This window comes from Nycticebus coucang, chromosome 15 (assembly GCF_027406575.1).
Source record: "Nycticebus coucang isolate mNycCou1 chromosome 15, mNycCou1.pri, whole genome shotgun sequence".
Classification (NCBI taxonomy): domain Eukaryota; kingdom Metazoa; phylum Chordata; class Mammalia; order Primates; family Lorisidae; genus Nycticebus; species Nycticebus coucang.
This window is the reverse complement of record NC_069794.1, coordinates 97,300,773-97,317,886: the sequence shown is the minus strand read 5'-3', so window position 1 is coordinate 97,317,886 and position 17,114 is coordinate 97,300,773. Positions and strand designations below refer to the sequence as shown.

Here is a 17,114-nt window from a genome sequence, read left to right as displayed (position 1 = left end):
CTCACACCCTGTATTCATCGTTCCAGCCCCTCTCATGGCCTGTTGCTCCTGCCTCTCCACACTACTCAGTAATAGTGAAGTGTTCTGTTTACTGACACACCCTTCAGTTTTCAGGCTTGAGATTCTGCTCTCTGCTCCAGTCTCGAATGCCCTGCCCTCCACCTTCTATGGTTGGGTTTTAGCTACAGACCCACCTAGCCACTGCTTTTTTCAGGTACCTTCTTTGAAGTTGCCCACGGGGCTGGGTGCTGCTCCTCTGGGCCCCCACCTCACCCTGGATTGAACTCAGTGATTTGTCTCCTGTTTCTATCTGTCTCCACTTTCTGAGTGTGAGCTCTGGCTGGGCAGGCAGCCTCTGAATGGCTTTCTCCTCCTAGTGTGGACCTGGCCCCCTCCAGGGCAGGGCAGGTGCTGGATGTATCTGCGGACTTGAGCAGAACAGGCCAAACATTTTCTTAAGGGAGGTGGCCATGAGGCATGGGTAGAACTTCAAAAAAAATTTTTTTTAAAACAAGTTGTACATGCACACAATACTAAATCCAAAAGGAACAAAAGGGCTTACAATGAAAATTAAAAGTAGGTCACCTCTCAACCACCCAGCTCCCTCCCCAGAGGCCACCATAGGTATCAGTTTCTGAGTATTCTGTTCAGGCAAGAATTGACAGCTCCCCCCAAACCCCACCTTTTATTTTGCAAAAATTTAAAGCAACAGAAAAGCTGGAAGAATAGTACAATAAACACCTTTGCTAGATTCACTAATTAACACATTGCCACATTATGCTAAATATTTTGCAAGTATTATTTAATTTAATGCTCACAACAATCATCCATTCATGTCAATTTGGTAGATGAGGTCACTGAGGCACCAGGCAGGTTTGGGGACATGCCCAAGGCCTCAGGGCATTTGAGGGGTGGAGCTGAGCTCTCCCCTTTAGGCTGCCAGAGGACTTTGATCTGCCTTCCTACAGTTCCCTCTGGAGGAAAGCATTTTCTCACACTAAATTGAAATCCACCTCCCCGGATAGTCACCGGATGATTAGTGGAAAAGTACACAGCTCTGGGATCATTTGGTACTCCTCCTAAAACCTCTTCATTCCCTGAGCAACAGCTGCTGTCGCTGCTGCTACCACATGCTTCAATGTCACCTCCCCTGTGAAGGCAGAGTTAGCTCACCCGTGTTTAAAAACTCACCATGACTCCGACTGCCAGCCAGATGACATTTACACGCCTGGGCTTGGAATCCCACTTCCTGCTGCTTCCCTACGGCACCCCCAGCTTTCCCCTCCTCCTAAAGCTGTCCTCATTCTCCTATAGAAGGCATCCTCCCCCCTTCCCTTTGGTCTGCCTAAGCCTTTGACAGCCTTTTTTCAGGTTGTTTTTTGGCCAGGAGACTGGCCACGGAGAACTGGAGTGACAGCTCAGCCCACTCCTAGCAGGGGAGCCCTGCACAGACGACTCCAGGTGCCTGAGCCTTCATGTCGTCAAGTGCATAATGGGGGAGGGAATGCCTCCTTCAGTGCCTGGCAGAGCGTCAGCCTTCACTAATCTCCCATAACAGTACGGACAGCCCTTTAAGGCTGCTGACATCTCTTAGTTATCCCTTGAAACCCTACCTCCCATTACCTAACTTCTCCGCGCCTCAGTCTTCTCTAATGTAAAACGGGGACGGTACTGGAGAGATTGTGAAACTTCCATGAGCTATGCGTTTGGAGCACTTGGGACCGTATCTCACCCTCACGGAGACTGCCAGCTATGACTACGACTGGGCCTGGCACACAGTAGGCGTTTGGGGGAGATGGCTCCATCGGGGTGTGCAGCACCGGCGCGGGAGGGCGAGTTTGGCAGCGAAGGGCCTGGGGAGAGCCAGCCGAGGTCGGCCCGCCCTCCCTGCAGCCCCCGCCCCGGCCCCGCAGCTGTCAGGCCCCGCCGGCCTGGGCGCCAGTCCACCAAACCTGAACATCCCATCCCGGCGCCCCCACCTTCTTCTGCCTGCACAAGTTACCTTGGACTCACTGGCCTCGGTCCCACCTTCCACTGCTATTGGCCCAGGCGTTTCTTTGTTAGCCTGAGCGCGCTGTCGCCATTGGCCGGAGGGGCCGCCGATCACGCCAGGCGTGGCCCCGCCCCGTGCGCCCCAGCGCCTCCCGGAGCCCGTTCGCCCCGCCCGCAGTGTGCGGGGTGCTCGGCTCCCATTTGCAGAGGCAGCGGGCGCTGAGGGAATCGGCGGCGGCTTGGACTAGCCGGGTCGGCGGTGACCGGTGCCTCGGAGGCGGGCCGCAGCAGGAGGCAGCGGGCCCGAGGCCGCGTCCATGGGCCCGCGGCAGCCGGGCGGCGGCGGCGGCGGCGGCGGCGCGGGCGGGCGCGGGGCGTCGCGCGCGCTGTGAGGCCCGGGCGGGCGGCAGCCTCGGCGCGTGCAGGGAGCCACCGGCCGGAGGAGGCCGGGCCGGGCCTGCGGCGGGGTCGGCGGGGGATGCGGCGACGGCCGCGCTGAGCCCGAGCCCGCCGGAAGCGCCGCGCCGGCCGGGCCTGCGCTGCCGCTGCCGCGCGGACCATGTCGGCGGCCAAGGAGAATCCATGCAGGAAATTCCAGGCCAACATCTTCAACAAGAGCAAGTGTCAGAACTGCTTCAAGCCCCGCGAGTCGCATCTGCTCAACGACGAGGACCTGACGCAGGTGAGCGGGTTGGCGGCGCCGTGGCGGGCCGGCCGGGGGGAGGCGAGGCGGACACGGCCCAGGCCCGGGGCGGGCCGGGGCGGGGGCGCCGCGGGAGGCTGCGGGGAAAATGGAAAAGAGCCGAGAAACATGCGCGAGTCTTGGGGGAGGGGGCCGGAATGGGGGGCAGGAAGTGAACGATAGAGCCAGGACAAAGGGAAAATCCTCAAGCATGTTGAAAAATAACATCCTTTCCCATTCCCATAGCCATGCCGTATGATTCATGCCTTTTGGGTGACTCAAAAAGGCCTGGTTTCTCTTAGTAGGAACAAAGCACTTGGGGATTGCATGCTGTTTGGCAGGACCCCCCTCAGAGTCTGTCTAGGGATAGGACTTGGACTTGCCTGTCCAGTGTGGCCCAGAAAAGATTGCCTGTGTGGAATACAGGCTTCTGTCTGATGGCCGCAGCCTGCCCTGTTTCTAAGTCGCGTTCACTGTCAAAGACTGGAAGAGGTGAAGGGTCTCCAGGGTGTGGGGGAGGATCTTGTTCTTGTACTTAAGCTGGAAGGCTTTGGTTGAGGGAAGAGCTGGGGCTGCTCTCCCCACTGTAACCTCCCAGTTTTCTGCTGTCTGGTGGAGTGAGGACACAGGCTGGCCTTCTCCTTGTCTTATCTGTCAAACAGGCTTTGGACTAGTTTAGTAGCTCCCAAACCCACATCAGTTCATGGTCGTTAAAACTAGAATCCTGGAGACTTACCCTGAAGTGATTTAGGAGATGGGGAATTTGTACTGGTAAAAGGTCCCCAAGATATCTGGCTGAGGTCCTCACTGGTCCTTGGGAGCCCCTGCACTGGCCACTCTCTGAGCTCTTAGTATTCCAGATTCTGGGCCTTGTTTGCACCTCCTTGTGCCTGTGTGCCAGCCTTCTTTGGTCCCCTTCAGCCCCATTTCCATCTTCCTCAGAGCTTCCTTCTTTTAATTCCTGGATGAGGCCAAGGGAGCTTTCACATTCCAGTGCAGTGTGACCTAGTTGTAGTCACTCTTTTTGCAGAAGAACCCCTTAGACAGAAAAACATTTCTTTGAAGTGAACTGGCCTGGTTGTTTTTAATGCCACTTAGGTGCATGCAGGGTTTGCTTGTTTACATGGCAGACGGGAGGGGGGTATTCAGGCAGGGGTTATGGGTGGGACTTAGTGCCTTTTTCTGAGGCCAGGTTTCCAACCACCAGGAAAAGACTTCATCTAAAACCAGAAAGCTGACCAAATCCTCAAGGCTGCAAAGTCATAGATTAGGATACCAAGGGCCTTAGAGTTGTTAGCTTGAGAAGGGCAGAACTCAGTTTCCTCAGAAGGTGTTCTGTAGTATAGGGGGTTCAGGGAAAACTTGACTCCCTCTTCCTGTCTGCATGCTTTCTTTTTGGGGAAACAATTTATGTGGTGAGGAGGAGTCAGGAGACTTTGCTTCTGGTGTTGGCCCTCTCTTTCAGCTGTGTGACCTTGAGTAAGTCCCTTTACCTCTGTATTTTATTTTATTGTAGAGACAGTCTCACTTTATCGCCCTTGGTAGAGTACCGTGGCTTCACACAGCTCATAGCAACCTCCAACTCCTGCGCTTAGGCGATTCTCTGGCCTCCGGAGTAGCTGGGACTACAGGCGCCCGTCGCAATACTTGGCTATTTTTTTTTTTTTTTTTTTTGTAGAGACAGGGTCTCACTTTATGGCCCTCGGTAGAGTGCCATGGCCTCACACAGCTCACAGCAACCTCCAACTCCTGGGCTTAAGCGATTCTCTTGCCTCAGCCTCCCGAGTAGCTGGGACTACAGGCGCCCGCCACAACGCCCGGCTATTTTTTGGTTGCAGTTTGGCTGGGGCCGGGTTTGAACCCGCCACCCTTGGTGTATGGGGCCGGCGCCTTACCGACTGAGCCACAGGCGCCGCCCCACTTGGCTATTTTTTTGTTGCAGTTTGGCTGGGGCTGGGTTTGAACCCACCTTCCTCCTGTATGGGGCCAGTGCCCTGTCCACTGAGCCACAGGCGCTGCCCTCCTCTGTATATTTTAATTCCCTCCCTTCCAAGTACTAATGGAGCCCGACCCTGCTTAGTTTCCTAGATCAGATGAGATCTGGGCGTGTTCAGGGTGGTATGGCTGTATATTTAATTTCCTTATCTGTAAGTTGAAATGAGTGATCCCTAGATTACCTCTTTGACTTGGCTATTGTGAAAAGAAATAAATGATATTTTATAGAACTTTTTTCTCTCACAATTTTACAAGCAAAACCCAGAAAACTGCTCACATAGGAGAGAGGTTTTTACATCTCCTGGGTATTCTACGCAACTGCCAAAATTGATCAATTTACACCTCATAGAGAGTGTTTTCTGATTCTTAAGCTTAGATAACCTGGAATGAAATTTGCTTGTTTGGGTGGAATCTGTTAAGATTTTTTTTTAAAAGATGTGTTGATTATTAATTGGATTCAAGAGGGCAGACAACTTAAAATATTGTATTCTTTCACCATATTCAAAGTTGAATTGTGTTTTGAAACAGGCCTGAGACCTCCAGTGCACAAATGGAGAGGTAGTTTCTGAAATAAAGAGTAGGGTTATTTGTGCTATGAGAGATTAACCCAGCCTTCTACCTCCTGGGATCTTTCAGGATGAAACTGCTCTTGAAAAGAGAGAAGGGGGGCGGCACCTGTAGCTCAGTCGGAGGGGCGCCGGCCTCATATACCGAGGGTGGCGGGTTCAGGCCCGGCCCCGGCCGAACTGCAACGGGAAAATAGCCGGGCGTTGTGGCGGGCGCCTGTAGTCCCAGCTACTCGGGAGGCTGAGGCAAGAGAATCGCTTAAGCCCAGGAGTTGGAGGTTGCTGTGAGCTGTGTGATGCCACGGCACTCTACCCAGGGCCATAAAGTGAAACTCTGTCTCTACAAAAAAAAAAAAAAAAGAAAAGAGAGAAGGGAGACTCAGGGCTGTTGCCAACAGCCTTCTCTGCTGCATCCGGCCCTCCCCCAGCCTCTTGCTCTCATCCTCACGGCTCCATTAGAAAATGTCAGCCCTGCTTCCTGCCGCCCCTCCTTGCCCTGAGCTTATTTTAGACTGTCAAAGCTGGGAGACATATCAGCAGTCACCTAGACCATCCCCTCTTTAATAGGCCAGGACACCACACCCAAGGAGGTGGTGAGCAGCCTCAACCAGCTTTTGCTCTTGGGATGTCGTCTTCCCAGGAGCAAACATTTCTCTGAGCCATCAGAGTTGAGCTTTATTTCCTCAGCTGTGGATTTTGTTTGTTTTTCCCCTCGAGAGGTATAAACCTCTTCCAGGGACTGTATTGTGGCATCAGACCTGGAAGGACCCTGGAGATCTGCTAATGTAACCACTTCCTTTACTGGTGAGAAGACTGAGACCCAGAGAAGGGAAGCGACTTGTCCAGGTCAAGGATAGAGCCAGGATTCTTTTGAGACAGAATCTCACTTTGTCGCCCTGGGTAGAGTGCTGTGGCATCACAGCTCACAGTAACCTCAAACTCTTGGGCTTAAGCATTTCTCTTTCTTCGCCCTCATGAGTAGCTGGGACTACAGGCGCCTGCCACAATGCCCGGCTATTTTTTGGTTGCAATTGTCATTGTTTAGCAGGCCCTGGCTGGGCTTGAACCTGCCAGCCTTGGTGTATATGGCCGGTGCCCTACCCACTGAGCTACGGGCTCTGAGCCAGAGCCAGGATTCTTAAGCCACCATTGTGAGGACACCGTGAGGACAGTGACGTCAAGGGTGGTCATGCTGAGAAGGTTCCTTGAGAATGCTGGCTTAGAGCAGAGGAGTTCCTTGCTTCTTCCTCACCACGGGAGTTCAGTGTCTGGAGTATGAATATGGGACCGTCCTTCCTTACTTTCTTGTCGCTTCTCCCTCCAGTGCCAGGCCATGTTCACACAACGACACTGGTTCTTTAGTCCTTCTGTGCATTTCTCTCAGACTTATGAACTCAAATACACAGTTCAACCTCCCTTAACCTGAACTGTGTGCATGTATTTGCTCCGTAGTGTATTTTTTCTGCCCAGCAGCATGTCTTGGAGCTGTTTTCGTGGTGTTACGTGTAGGTATACTCAAGTTGTTCTGCATATTGGTGGACTATTAGGGATGTATTGTAATTTTGCTCATTCCCTTATGGATGAACATGGAGGTTACTTATGGACCTCATTGTTATGAACAGTGACTGCTTCAGCAAACAGCTTTATAAATGCTTTTGAATGTGTGCGTGCCTGCACGATTACAAGTATTTCTCTGGGGGCAGATACCTAAAAATAGAATGGTTGGGTTGACATTAAGTGCATTGAATTTTTTTTTTTTCACAGATATCACCAAATTGCCTTCTAAAAAAGGCTGTGTCATAGCATTTCCAGGATGGGATATTATCAAATGATTTAACTCTTTAATAATTTCTCTTTAATAATTGCCAGTGAGGGTAGGCCTACTATTATAGTTATTTATCAAGTAATTTTGTTTCTTTGTGGATTGCCTGTTCATATTGTTTGCTCATTTTTCTATTGGGCTAATTTTTCCTCCCACTGATTTGTAAGGAGCTTTCTATATATGCTTTTGGTTAGGTGTCTACAAACTTTTTTTGTAAAAGGTCAGATAGTAAATATTTGAGCCTTTGCAGGCCTTCTGGTGTTGGTAATAGCTTGCAGCTTTGCCAGGGTGCTAGACCCAAAGCAGCTGTGGGTGCTACATAAACTAATGGACATGGCTGTGTTCCCATATGAAAACAGGCAGGTGGCGTGGTTTGGACTTGGAGCCATAGTTTGCCAGCTCTGCTCTAGATATTAATCTGACGTCTGTCATTTGTTGCAGGTATTTTTTTCCCACTTGGCTTTTTAATTCTATGTTGTTTTTCTTTCTTATATGAATGAAGTTGCATTCCTCTTTTCCCTTACAGTTTGTCATTTTAACCTCATGTCTAAGAAGGCCTTTCGGAGGTGCGTAAACCCGGTGGTAATGGCAGGAGTCATCAGATACTAGGGACAGGATGTTGTTGGTTGATGAGCGATAGGGGTTGAAGGAATCAGGGTAGATGGGAAGTACCTTGAACAGAGATAGTGAATAACAGATTTGGAGTAGACCTGGAGGAGGAGAGGAGCCAAAATAACATGGGTGAAGTTTGACTTGGTGGAGGTGGAGTTGCCCACTTGGGCAGTAGTAGGAGGTGGTTAGACCTTGGATGAGAGATGGAGTTGGGGTAAGTCTTCTGAAGGCTGGGTGGTCGCTGAAGTCATGGGAGAGGGTGTGATGGCTCAGGAGGCTGTAGGAGTGACAGAAGAAGAGCAGGCCATGGCAGCCCTAGGTGGTGGGCAGGCAGCAGGGCACTGGTGCCGAGGCCAGGAGGTGAGTCAGAGGGGTTGGGGCCTGGAGGAGCAGGTCTGCAGCCCAGGGTGCTCGGCTTCCACATCCCGTCCTCTGTCCTCATTTTGGTTGTGTGACATTGGCTGGGTCATTTTCCTCCCTCTGGAAGTGCAGTTGGTCTTGGTCTCTCCCAGGGGCTCTCAGTCCTGCTGGTTTGATTCTGCCCTGGCTGTGCCATACCCCACTGCTCAGACTGCAGGGGCCTCAGGATAGGAATCCCAGATGTGTGGCGGGGTGAGGGTGCTTCTGGGTGAAGCTTTGCATCAGGTTTCCCTTTGTTCCTGTCCCGTTGTTCGTGTGACATTCATGTAAGTTCCAGGGAACAGAACCTCCTTATTTGACTTAACGATTATCTCAGAAGGAACGGGAAGATTTATGCCCAGCCTTTTTAGATTTGTAAATCTTGGGTTGGTGTATTGTTTGGCAGGGAGTGTGTCAAAAATCTCAGACGTACAAAATCCCATTGAAAATGGCCAAAAAACACCTGAAAAGATGCTTGACATCATTGGTCATCAGGGAATCCAAATCAAAAAACCACGGTGCAGTATCACTTCATATACAGTGGGATGGCTAAAATTAAAAAAAAAAAAATGAAATGGAATATGGTAACTTTGACCAGTAGAAATTGGAACCCTGGTGCATTGCTTGTGGGAATGAAATGGTGTAGCTGCTGTGGAAATAGTTTAGCGGTTCCTCAAAAAGTTAAGCATAAGCTCGGTGCCTGTAGTGCCGTGGTGACAGTGCCAGCCACATTCACCAAGCCTGGATGGTTTGAACCCAGCCTGAGCCCACTGAACAACAATGACAACTGCAACAAAAAATAGCCGAGCATTGTGGCGGGCGCCTGTAGTCCCAGGAGACTGAGGCAAGAGAATCACTTAAGCCCAAGAGCTGGAGATTGCTGCGAGCTGTGACACCATGGCAGTCTTCTGAGAGCGACATAGTGAGACTCTGTCTCGAAAAAAAAAAAAAGTGAAGCGTAGAACTACCATATGAGTCAGCAGTTCCAGTCCTAGGAATATGCCCAGAAGAATTGAAATCAGGTGTATTCAAACAGTTGTGTGCAAATGTTCATAAAGTTCTGTTCACAGTAGCCGAAAGGTGGCAACAATCCAGGTGTCCACTGCCTCTGAATGGACACAGGATGGGTGTATTTGTGTAATGGCTGAGACATGCTGCACCCAGCGAACCTGGGAAACCTGACGCAGAGTCACACACAGACATCACATTGTGTATTCCATTTCTATGAAATGTTCAGAATAGGTGAGTCTGTGGAGACCCAAGGCAGGTTGGCTGTCACGGGAGGGCGTGGGGCTGACTGCGTGTGGAGGTGGCACTGTTCTGGAGCAGATATAAGTGCTGGTGCATAGCACCAGGAGGTGCACTAAATGCTGCTGAATCGTGGACTTTAACATAGCAATTGTATGTCTGTGAATTTGACCCCAATCAAAAAGAAAAAATGAATATACAGATAGCTACTCCTTGAGTTATGATGGGGCTACATTTGGATAAATCCATTGTAAATCAGAAATGCTTAAGTTGAAAATGCATTTAATATCCCCACAAACCCATTGTTACCTTGGAGAAGATGTAAATCAGGGGCCATCTGTGCAGTTATCCCTTGGGCACACACACGCCGCCCACCCCAGACCTGCTTTCTGCTCCTTGCGTCACCTGGAGAGTATCTGGTTGCTTCTAGAGTCTATACCAGAAATCGGCACAGTTTTTTAAAGGATTACATAGTAAGTATTTTAGATTTTGCAGGCTAGCAGTCAAAATTGGGTTGATGTAGGATATCACCGTTTAAAAATGTGAGTGTGAATGCCATTCTTAGTTTCAAGTCTTAAAACATCTGGCATATGGGGTGAATGTGCCAGCCCTTGCGTTAGACTCGCCGTGTCCTGTAAAAGTATATAGAATTGTGATGGATGCCGTACATGTATTTATTTTTTATGTTTTGTTTTCCTTTGTTTTAAGCAACAGAGTCTTGCTCTGTTGCCCAGACTGGAGTCAGTGGCGTGATCACAGCTAACTGCAGCCTGAACTCTTGGGCTTAAGCCATCCTCTTATCTTTGTTCCTGGGTAGATGGAACTCCAGATGCATACCACTATGCCCAGCTAATTAAAAAAAATTTTTTTTTTTTTTTTTTTGAGGCAGCCAGTGTCTTACCATGTTGCTCAGGCTGGTCTTGAACTCCTGGCATCAAGTGATCCTTCTGCCTTTTGGTCTTTCAGAGTGCTGGGATTACATGCATGAGCCACCATACCCAGCCCTAATTTTAAAATTTCTAGTGGCCACATTAAGAAGTAAAAGGAAACAGGTGAAATTAATTTTAACTACAGTAGAACCCCTGTAAGGTGAGCACCCGAGGGACTGTAACAAACTGGCCCACGTACAGAGCTGGCACCATAAGGAACTAGGCTTGCGGTACTGACCTGTACGTGTGGTGCTCATCCATTCCGTGAAAATTGGGTCAACTTCAGGAGGTAGTCAGTGTAGGGAGGCGGTCTACTGTACATTTTATGTTTTATTTACTGTATACTTATTTAATATCCCAGAGTGTCATTTCACCATGTAAAGAAGATCTGTTCTATGGGCACATTTCAGTCAGACAGGCCCCTTCCTAGTTTCCCATGCTCTGCAGCCCCACTGCTGCCTGCAGCCCTGGGGCGGGCCTGGGGTGCTGCCTGCCTGTGCCCTGGCAGGCTTCTGGAGTGCTGGTCTGTTCCAGCTTGTTACTCCTGTTTGTGTCCCCACCCCTCCTTGGTGTCTTTTTGCCAACTTCTGGGGATTTTTCCTTCGAATATCGCGTCTTCTTTGGCAACTCTTTGGTGTGTTTGGAAGCTATTTTGGGGGTCCCGATCCCTACCTTCTGTCCAGGGGCAGAGTTTGAGGGCGGAAGGGAGGAGGGTGCTGACTAGGGCTGTGGGCCTCTCCTATGGGAGTCAGTGGAGGCCTGAGGCCGGCACAGTGACGGACGTGGTCTGTGCTCTTCTGTAGTGTCCTACCCTTTTTCCTAGGTTCTGTCCTGTCCTGTCCCTCACCCTTTTCCTCTGAGTTCCGTTTCTCTTGCCCATGGAGGGCTACGGTCCAAGGCCTGTGCTCTCTTGGCACACGTGTGGACTTGCTTTCTTCACATTCTGGGCTCCTCCTAGGAGCCGGCGTCTGCCTTCTCTTGGGAGAAGGGGCAAGCCCCCCGAGGGGGGTCAACACTCCAGGAGGCTGGCGGCCTCTCCTGTAGGGAGGAGCCTTTGCGAAGGCTGTTGTGGTTACCGGGACCCTGATGCTGTTTAGCTGAAATAAAGACATTTGATTTGGGATGTTTATCTTTAAAATGTTCCCAAACTGCCATTTAGTCTTGAGCAAGGAGCAAGCCTCACCCAAGCGGAGGGAGGCAGTGGATGCCGTCCTGGAGAACTCTATCCAAACCACTCTTTCCTCTCTAAATGACGCATTGGACCAGGTCAGTGATTCTCAAAAAAAAGCTTCCATTAAAGCCAGGAGCCTTTTACTCATGGGAATCTCATTCAGAAATGTGATATGTGGTGCAGGAAAAGCAGCCCAGATCTGGGTGATGTGGGTTGAACCTTGGGGTCCTCTCCAGAGTCATGTGGGCGGGGTTAGGTTTGAAAACTCTGACCCAGGTTCTGTGTGTCTTCCAGTGTTAGCAGCTGAGGCAGTCTTGCAGCTACCCTAGGGTGGAGTCCCAGATGCTTGCCCCACTGTGCCGGTAGCCTTAGTACTTCCTTTGAGGGGGAGAGAGCCCAGGGGATAGATTTGCTGGCATTTTGTCTCTGGAGGCTGGAGCTGGAATCTTCCAAATCACTCATTGGTTTTCTCAGTCAGGGTCATCCTAGTTCATAAGAAACCACAGCCTGTTTTTGGGCTGTAACCCTTTGGGCTCCTCTTTTCCCTGGGCTCAGCTTGGTGGATGCCTGCCCCACATTGGGGGTGGCTCATAGTGGGAGTCTGAGCGGCTGGGTCTGCAGAATCCTCCTGAGCCTCCCCAAAGTAAATCAGGGTGTATTCTATCTCTCACACAGGCCTCGGCAGCCTAGAGAGGCCAGGAGGGGTGGTGGCAGCAAGTCCCCCTGTGGAGGAGGGACACTAGTTTCTGAGAGGTCCAGTGGCCTGCCCAGGGCCACCGAACTTCTCAGGAATGGGGTTGTGATACAGAGATTGGCTCCCTGAGTCTCTCACAAAGGTTCCAGATATATCCTTCCTCTCCTTGGGCAGGTGAGTGACAGGGCAGCTGGTGCTCTGCAAAATGACTCACAACTGCCTAGTCGACTTACTCCCCAGCCCTGGGGAGGGGCTTGCAGGGCTGTGTGCCACCCGTTCACTTAGCACCTGAGACCCACAGAGGTCCAGCAACCTGCCTTGGTCCAGGTTGGCCAGGTGGGTTTTGCCAAAGTCCTGTCTGGCTTCCCTGACGCCGGTAAGTGTTAACCTTTGATACTGGAACGGGGCCTTGCCCTGACTTGGATTCCTTAGTTCTGGGATGTTGGTGGGGCGAGTGTGTGTGTGTGTCTGTCTGTATGGTGCAGGATGTTAGGTGGTCATCATCCATGTCCTTAGCCTTGAGTACTTCTCGTCCCCCAGATGGGCTGCTGGCCTTGGCAGCAACCACCCCTTTGACACAGCTCTGAAAAGGAAGCACCTTTTTTCCCCTGAAAGAGGAATTCAGAGTCAGGAAATTGCTATGTCCTTGGTCTCTGTAGGCTCCGCGGCATGGGTCTGAACAGAATGGCAAGGATCTGTTGGTGCACTTTCCACGTGGGGCTTCCTACCTTCTGTGGTTCTGCCCATAGCTACAGGGGCCAGGGAAGGCGTGCAGCTGCTGGGAGAGAGAATGGGGCCACTTCTGGGTCCCCTTGCCACACCCAGGGTCTCACTGCCAGTACTGGACAAGCCAGTTGGGGCTCAGGCGCACGAGGCCCAGCGGTGTTAGGGTGCTCACATGGCTGTTGCTTGGGGATATACTCTGACCTAGAACTCTGACACAGTCCCACTTTTCACTTAACAGTGCCCATGCAGGGGAATTGGCATGTTGGAGAGTGCAGACTTGGGTTTGCATCCCGGCTCCATGTTCCACCACATGGAGCAAGTCACTTAGAGTTCAATTGTCTGTGCCTCTCATTGAAAACGGGGGTTATAATCACATCCACGTCCTTGTATGCTGATGTGGATAAGGGGTGCTTGCCAAGCCCTCAGCAGCTGCAGGGTGTGCAGTGCTGGCGTATGCAGTGGGCACTCAGTAAGCGGGGTTCATTTGGTAAGCAGTAAACCACGCTGTATGGAGCGTGGGTGTGGGACGCTCTTCACTGAGCATGCTGGGATGTCTGCTCTTGGATATCGTGGGCCAGGTGGGGCAGGTGCGATACAGGGAGCACTGATGTCCCTCCATCCTGGAGCTGAACAGACACTGGGAAATTAAGCTGAATGGACCGTGGAGATCTTGGGTTTCAGACAGAAGTTACTGATGAGAAAATGATCCCAAGAGAGGCCCTTCTGCTGCGATTTTGTGGGAGAGTTGGCCCTCATACCTCTGTCCCCATGCCCATAAGACAGAAGACAGGCCAGCTCTTTCTCCCCTGCTGTTCTGCTCCTTCCTCACGTCAGTTGCTGGAATGGCCATTGTCAGCTTGTGTGCAGTTTTCAGCACACTTGAGTATGGTAAATCCTTCCTCAGTATCTGTTGATAAGTTCTTAGAAACTGTGATTTCAAGTGAAGCTATGTGTAACAAACTATGTTGCCATAGGCAGATAAACAGGTGCTAAGTTCCCAGGCATGCTCTGCTCACAGAAACACCACCGCATTACTAAATAATGACCCAAAGCAGTTCTACTTTTTTTTTTTTGAGACAGAGTCTTACTTTGTCAACCTTGGTAGAGTGCTGTAGCGTCATAGCTCACAACAACCTCCAACTCTTGGGCTCAAGGTGTCCTCTTGCCTCAGTTTTTCTATTTTTGGTAGAGACGGCATCTCGCTATTTTGCTCAGGCTGGTCTTGCACTCGTGAGCTCAAGCAGTCCACCTGCCTTGGCTTCACAGAGTGCTAGGATTATAGGCGTGAGCCACCACACCCGGCCAGCAGTTCTACTTTTAAACATTGAAACATAGACGGGCATGGTGGCTTATGCCTATCTATAATCCCAGCACTTGGGAGGCCAAGGCGGGTGGATTGCCTGAGCTCACAGGTTCAAGACCAGCCTGAGCAAGAGCGAGACCTTGTCTCTAAAAATAGCGAGGCATAGTGGCGGGTACCTATAGTCCCAGCTACTGGGGAGGCTGAGGCAAGAGAATTGCCTGACCCCAAGAGTTAGAGGTTGCTGTGAGTTGTGACGCCACGGCACTCTACCAAGGGTGACAGAGACTCTGTCTCAAAAAAAAAGAAAAGAAAAGAAAATGTTGAAACACATGTGAGCTACATTCAAGAAAGATTAATGAAAACAAGATCATCATTTACCCAAGTTTTGGTGAATCAGTGAGTGATGGTAGCTATCATAGGGGTGGGTTAAATCAAGGAATTAATGTTTGCAAAGTGAAAATTGTAAGAAGCCCCTTCATCCACCGGGTTCAGATGCAGACAGGACAGATATGGCAGGCTTGCTGAGCACTTTTCGCCTTGTCGTTTATTGTGTTTGTATGATTATCATGGACTTGATGAATTCTTATTTGACAATAATTTATATTCATTCATTCATTCACTTTCCCGCCTGCTTATTCCAGTTAAGGGTCTAGGGTGCTAGAGCCTGTCCTGGCAGCTCAGGGTCCACAGGGTGAAGCAATTCTCGCTAGGATGCTATCCCGTCCTAGGATGCTGTCCCACACAGACACGCACTTCTGAGTATGCTCAGCTGGGGTGTGAGAGGAAAGCAGATACCCAGAGAAAACCCATGCACACAGAGGCAGCAACTGGGAGATGGCTCCCCCCATCAGCATAACAAGGAAACAGCTTTGTATGAGGATCAAGCTGGTTTTAGGAATTTTTAGAGAACAGGAAGTCAAGGGGCCTGGCACCACCTGCTTAGGGTTCAGAGTTCCCCTTCAACTGTCCCCACACTCCTGTCCAGCCCAGATAATTGGACGATGAAGGGCAGAAGCAGCCCTCAATTTCAGAAATCACTTTGTAGAGAAGTGTGGGTGACACTGGGAGGTGGGAGGGCATTAAGAGAGGCCGTGTGTACCATGTATCCCTTGGAGCAGCTGTGCAGCTGCTGTGCAGTTGTCTGGGAAGCAGAATCATCATAGCTAGGGCCTGGGTGCAGTGGCCAAGGAGCGTGAATAGCACCCCAGAGCTGGGGAGCTGTGTCTAGCCCCAGACAGGCGGGTGAGCGAGAAATTGGGCCAGGGTGTGTTGCGGCCCTCTGGATTCCAGCACTGAGTTGGTCCCCTGCTGGCAGGCAGGTCCTCCTGGCCTCTCTGTCCACTGCTTACTTCCTGCCTTTACAAGTCATTGGTTCTTACAGGGTGTGGAGCCTCCACCTCAACCCTGCTTGGGGGTATAAACAAATAGCAGCCCAATCCCCTTTCTTTTTTGAAGCTGAGTCTCAAGCTGTCACCCTGGGTAGAGTGCATCATAGCTCAAAGTTGATGGAGCCCAACCTCCAACTTGGGCTCAAGTGATCTTCTTGCCTCAGTTTTCCCGTTTTTAGTAGAGACAGGGTCTCTCTTCTGCTCAGGCTGGTCTTGAACGCCTGAGCTCAAGCAATCCACCCACCTCGGCCTCCCACAGTGCTAGGATTACAGGAGTGAGACACTGCATCAGCAGCCCCTTCTTTTGAGCCTGAGAACAAGCTCTTCTAACAGGCAGATGTCACTGTGGTGGCCTGCTCACTGCCACTGGATTACACATCTCCCTGCCTATCAGGAAACTCTGTGAGCTTAGGAGTCTTCTTCCTAGGGTCCTGGCCAGTCGGGGCCGGGCCTTCTGTGGTGTGGAGGGAGGTTTTCTTAGACTGAAGTCACTGAAATGGTTGGCCTGCTCCGGGATTATTTACTCTGCTGGTGGTGGCTAACAGAAACCACTCTGTGCCAGGCCACTGTTCACTGGTTTGTGTTCTGAGGTGGAGAGATAAGGAAAGGGTGGAGAGGGGTGGTCATGTAACTTGACCAGGGAGGAAGACCTGCACCTGACCCATGATCTCCTTCCACTGTTTCCCACATGGACCCAGCGAGTGGGGCCTGGCTGGGTCTTCTGGGCATGTGTGGCTCCAGCGGCCCCTCATATCTTGGGTTGCTGACCTCCTGGAAGAGGGTCTGTGCTGGGAAGGGTGGAGCTGGAGTGTGGGATTTGTCTGACCTTGTTTAGATTTCTTGTTTCACTCTCACTCCTTCTCACCACACTCTGCTGTCCTACCTGTTCCCCAATAGAAAGGTGGCTTTTCGAGGGACAGGGTGTGACTCTTCCCTGTAAAGCTGTTGCTCTGGAAATTTGTCCCCACACATTCTCCAGCATTCTTCCCTTTGCTGCGAATGGCGTCATGTTCCAAAAATCCTGTGGCCATGGGCTCATTGTCAAGACTAAGCAGGGAAGAGGCTTTTTAAAATGTCACTTTTCTACTTCCAGTGACCGAAGTAGGGGGAGGGGCTCTGGGAAGGGGCTGGGAGTGCAGGGCCTGTGTGTGGGCTGAAGGGGTGGGAGTGGAGGGAGAATTTAGAGCTGGTGGCAGCTGTGTGTCCTGCCCTCCCAGTGTCAGGATGGAGAGAGCTCTGTGTGGGGGTTCTTGCTTTTTGGTATTTTTGGTGGTAAAATTTACATAACATAAAATTAGCTATTTTAAAATGTAGTTCCATTGCATTTAGTACATTGGCTATATTGGGCAACCATCACTACTCTTCAGTTGAAAACATTTCTACTGCCCCCGAAGAACCCCTATAACTATTAAGCAGCTCCCTTCCCCCAGCAAATCTGACTCTGCTTTCTATCTCTACGGATGTGCTTCTTCTAGAAATCTCATTAAAATGAATTGCACACTATGTGATGTTACGTCTAACTTCTTGCCCTGAGTGTCGTGTTTTTGAGGCTCACCCACCTTGTTTGGGCATCAGAACTTCATCCCT

The 17,114-nt window shown here is 50.8% G+C and overlaps 1 protein-coding gene across 10 annotated transcripts in view; it reads left to right on the top strand.

Moving 5' to 3' along the window:
- The first annotated feature begins 2,368 nt into the window (after positions 1-2,368).
- Positions 2,369-17,114, top strand: part of MPRIP (myosin phosphatase Rho interacting protein) — a 150,843-nt gene continuing 136,097 nt past the window's right edge. For 7 of the 10 annotated variants that reach the window (XR_008374563.1, XM_053563227.1, XM_053563221.1 and 4 more), the window contains exon 1: positions 2,371-2,674. Coding sequence is in view for 8 of the 10 variants with exons in the window: in XM_053563227.1 (XP_053419202.1) it covers positions 2,552-2,674 (123 nt within the window). In the remaining 2 variants the exon portion in view is untranslated. Of the gene's footprint in view, positions 2,675-17,114 lie in introns of all 10 variants that reach the window. The other 3 variants (XM_053563228.1, XM_053563229.1, XR_008374564.1) reach the window with 2 other exon arrangements.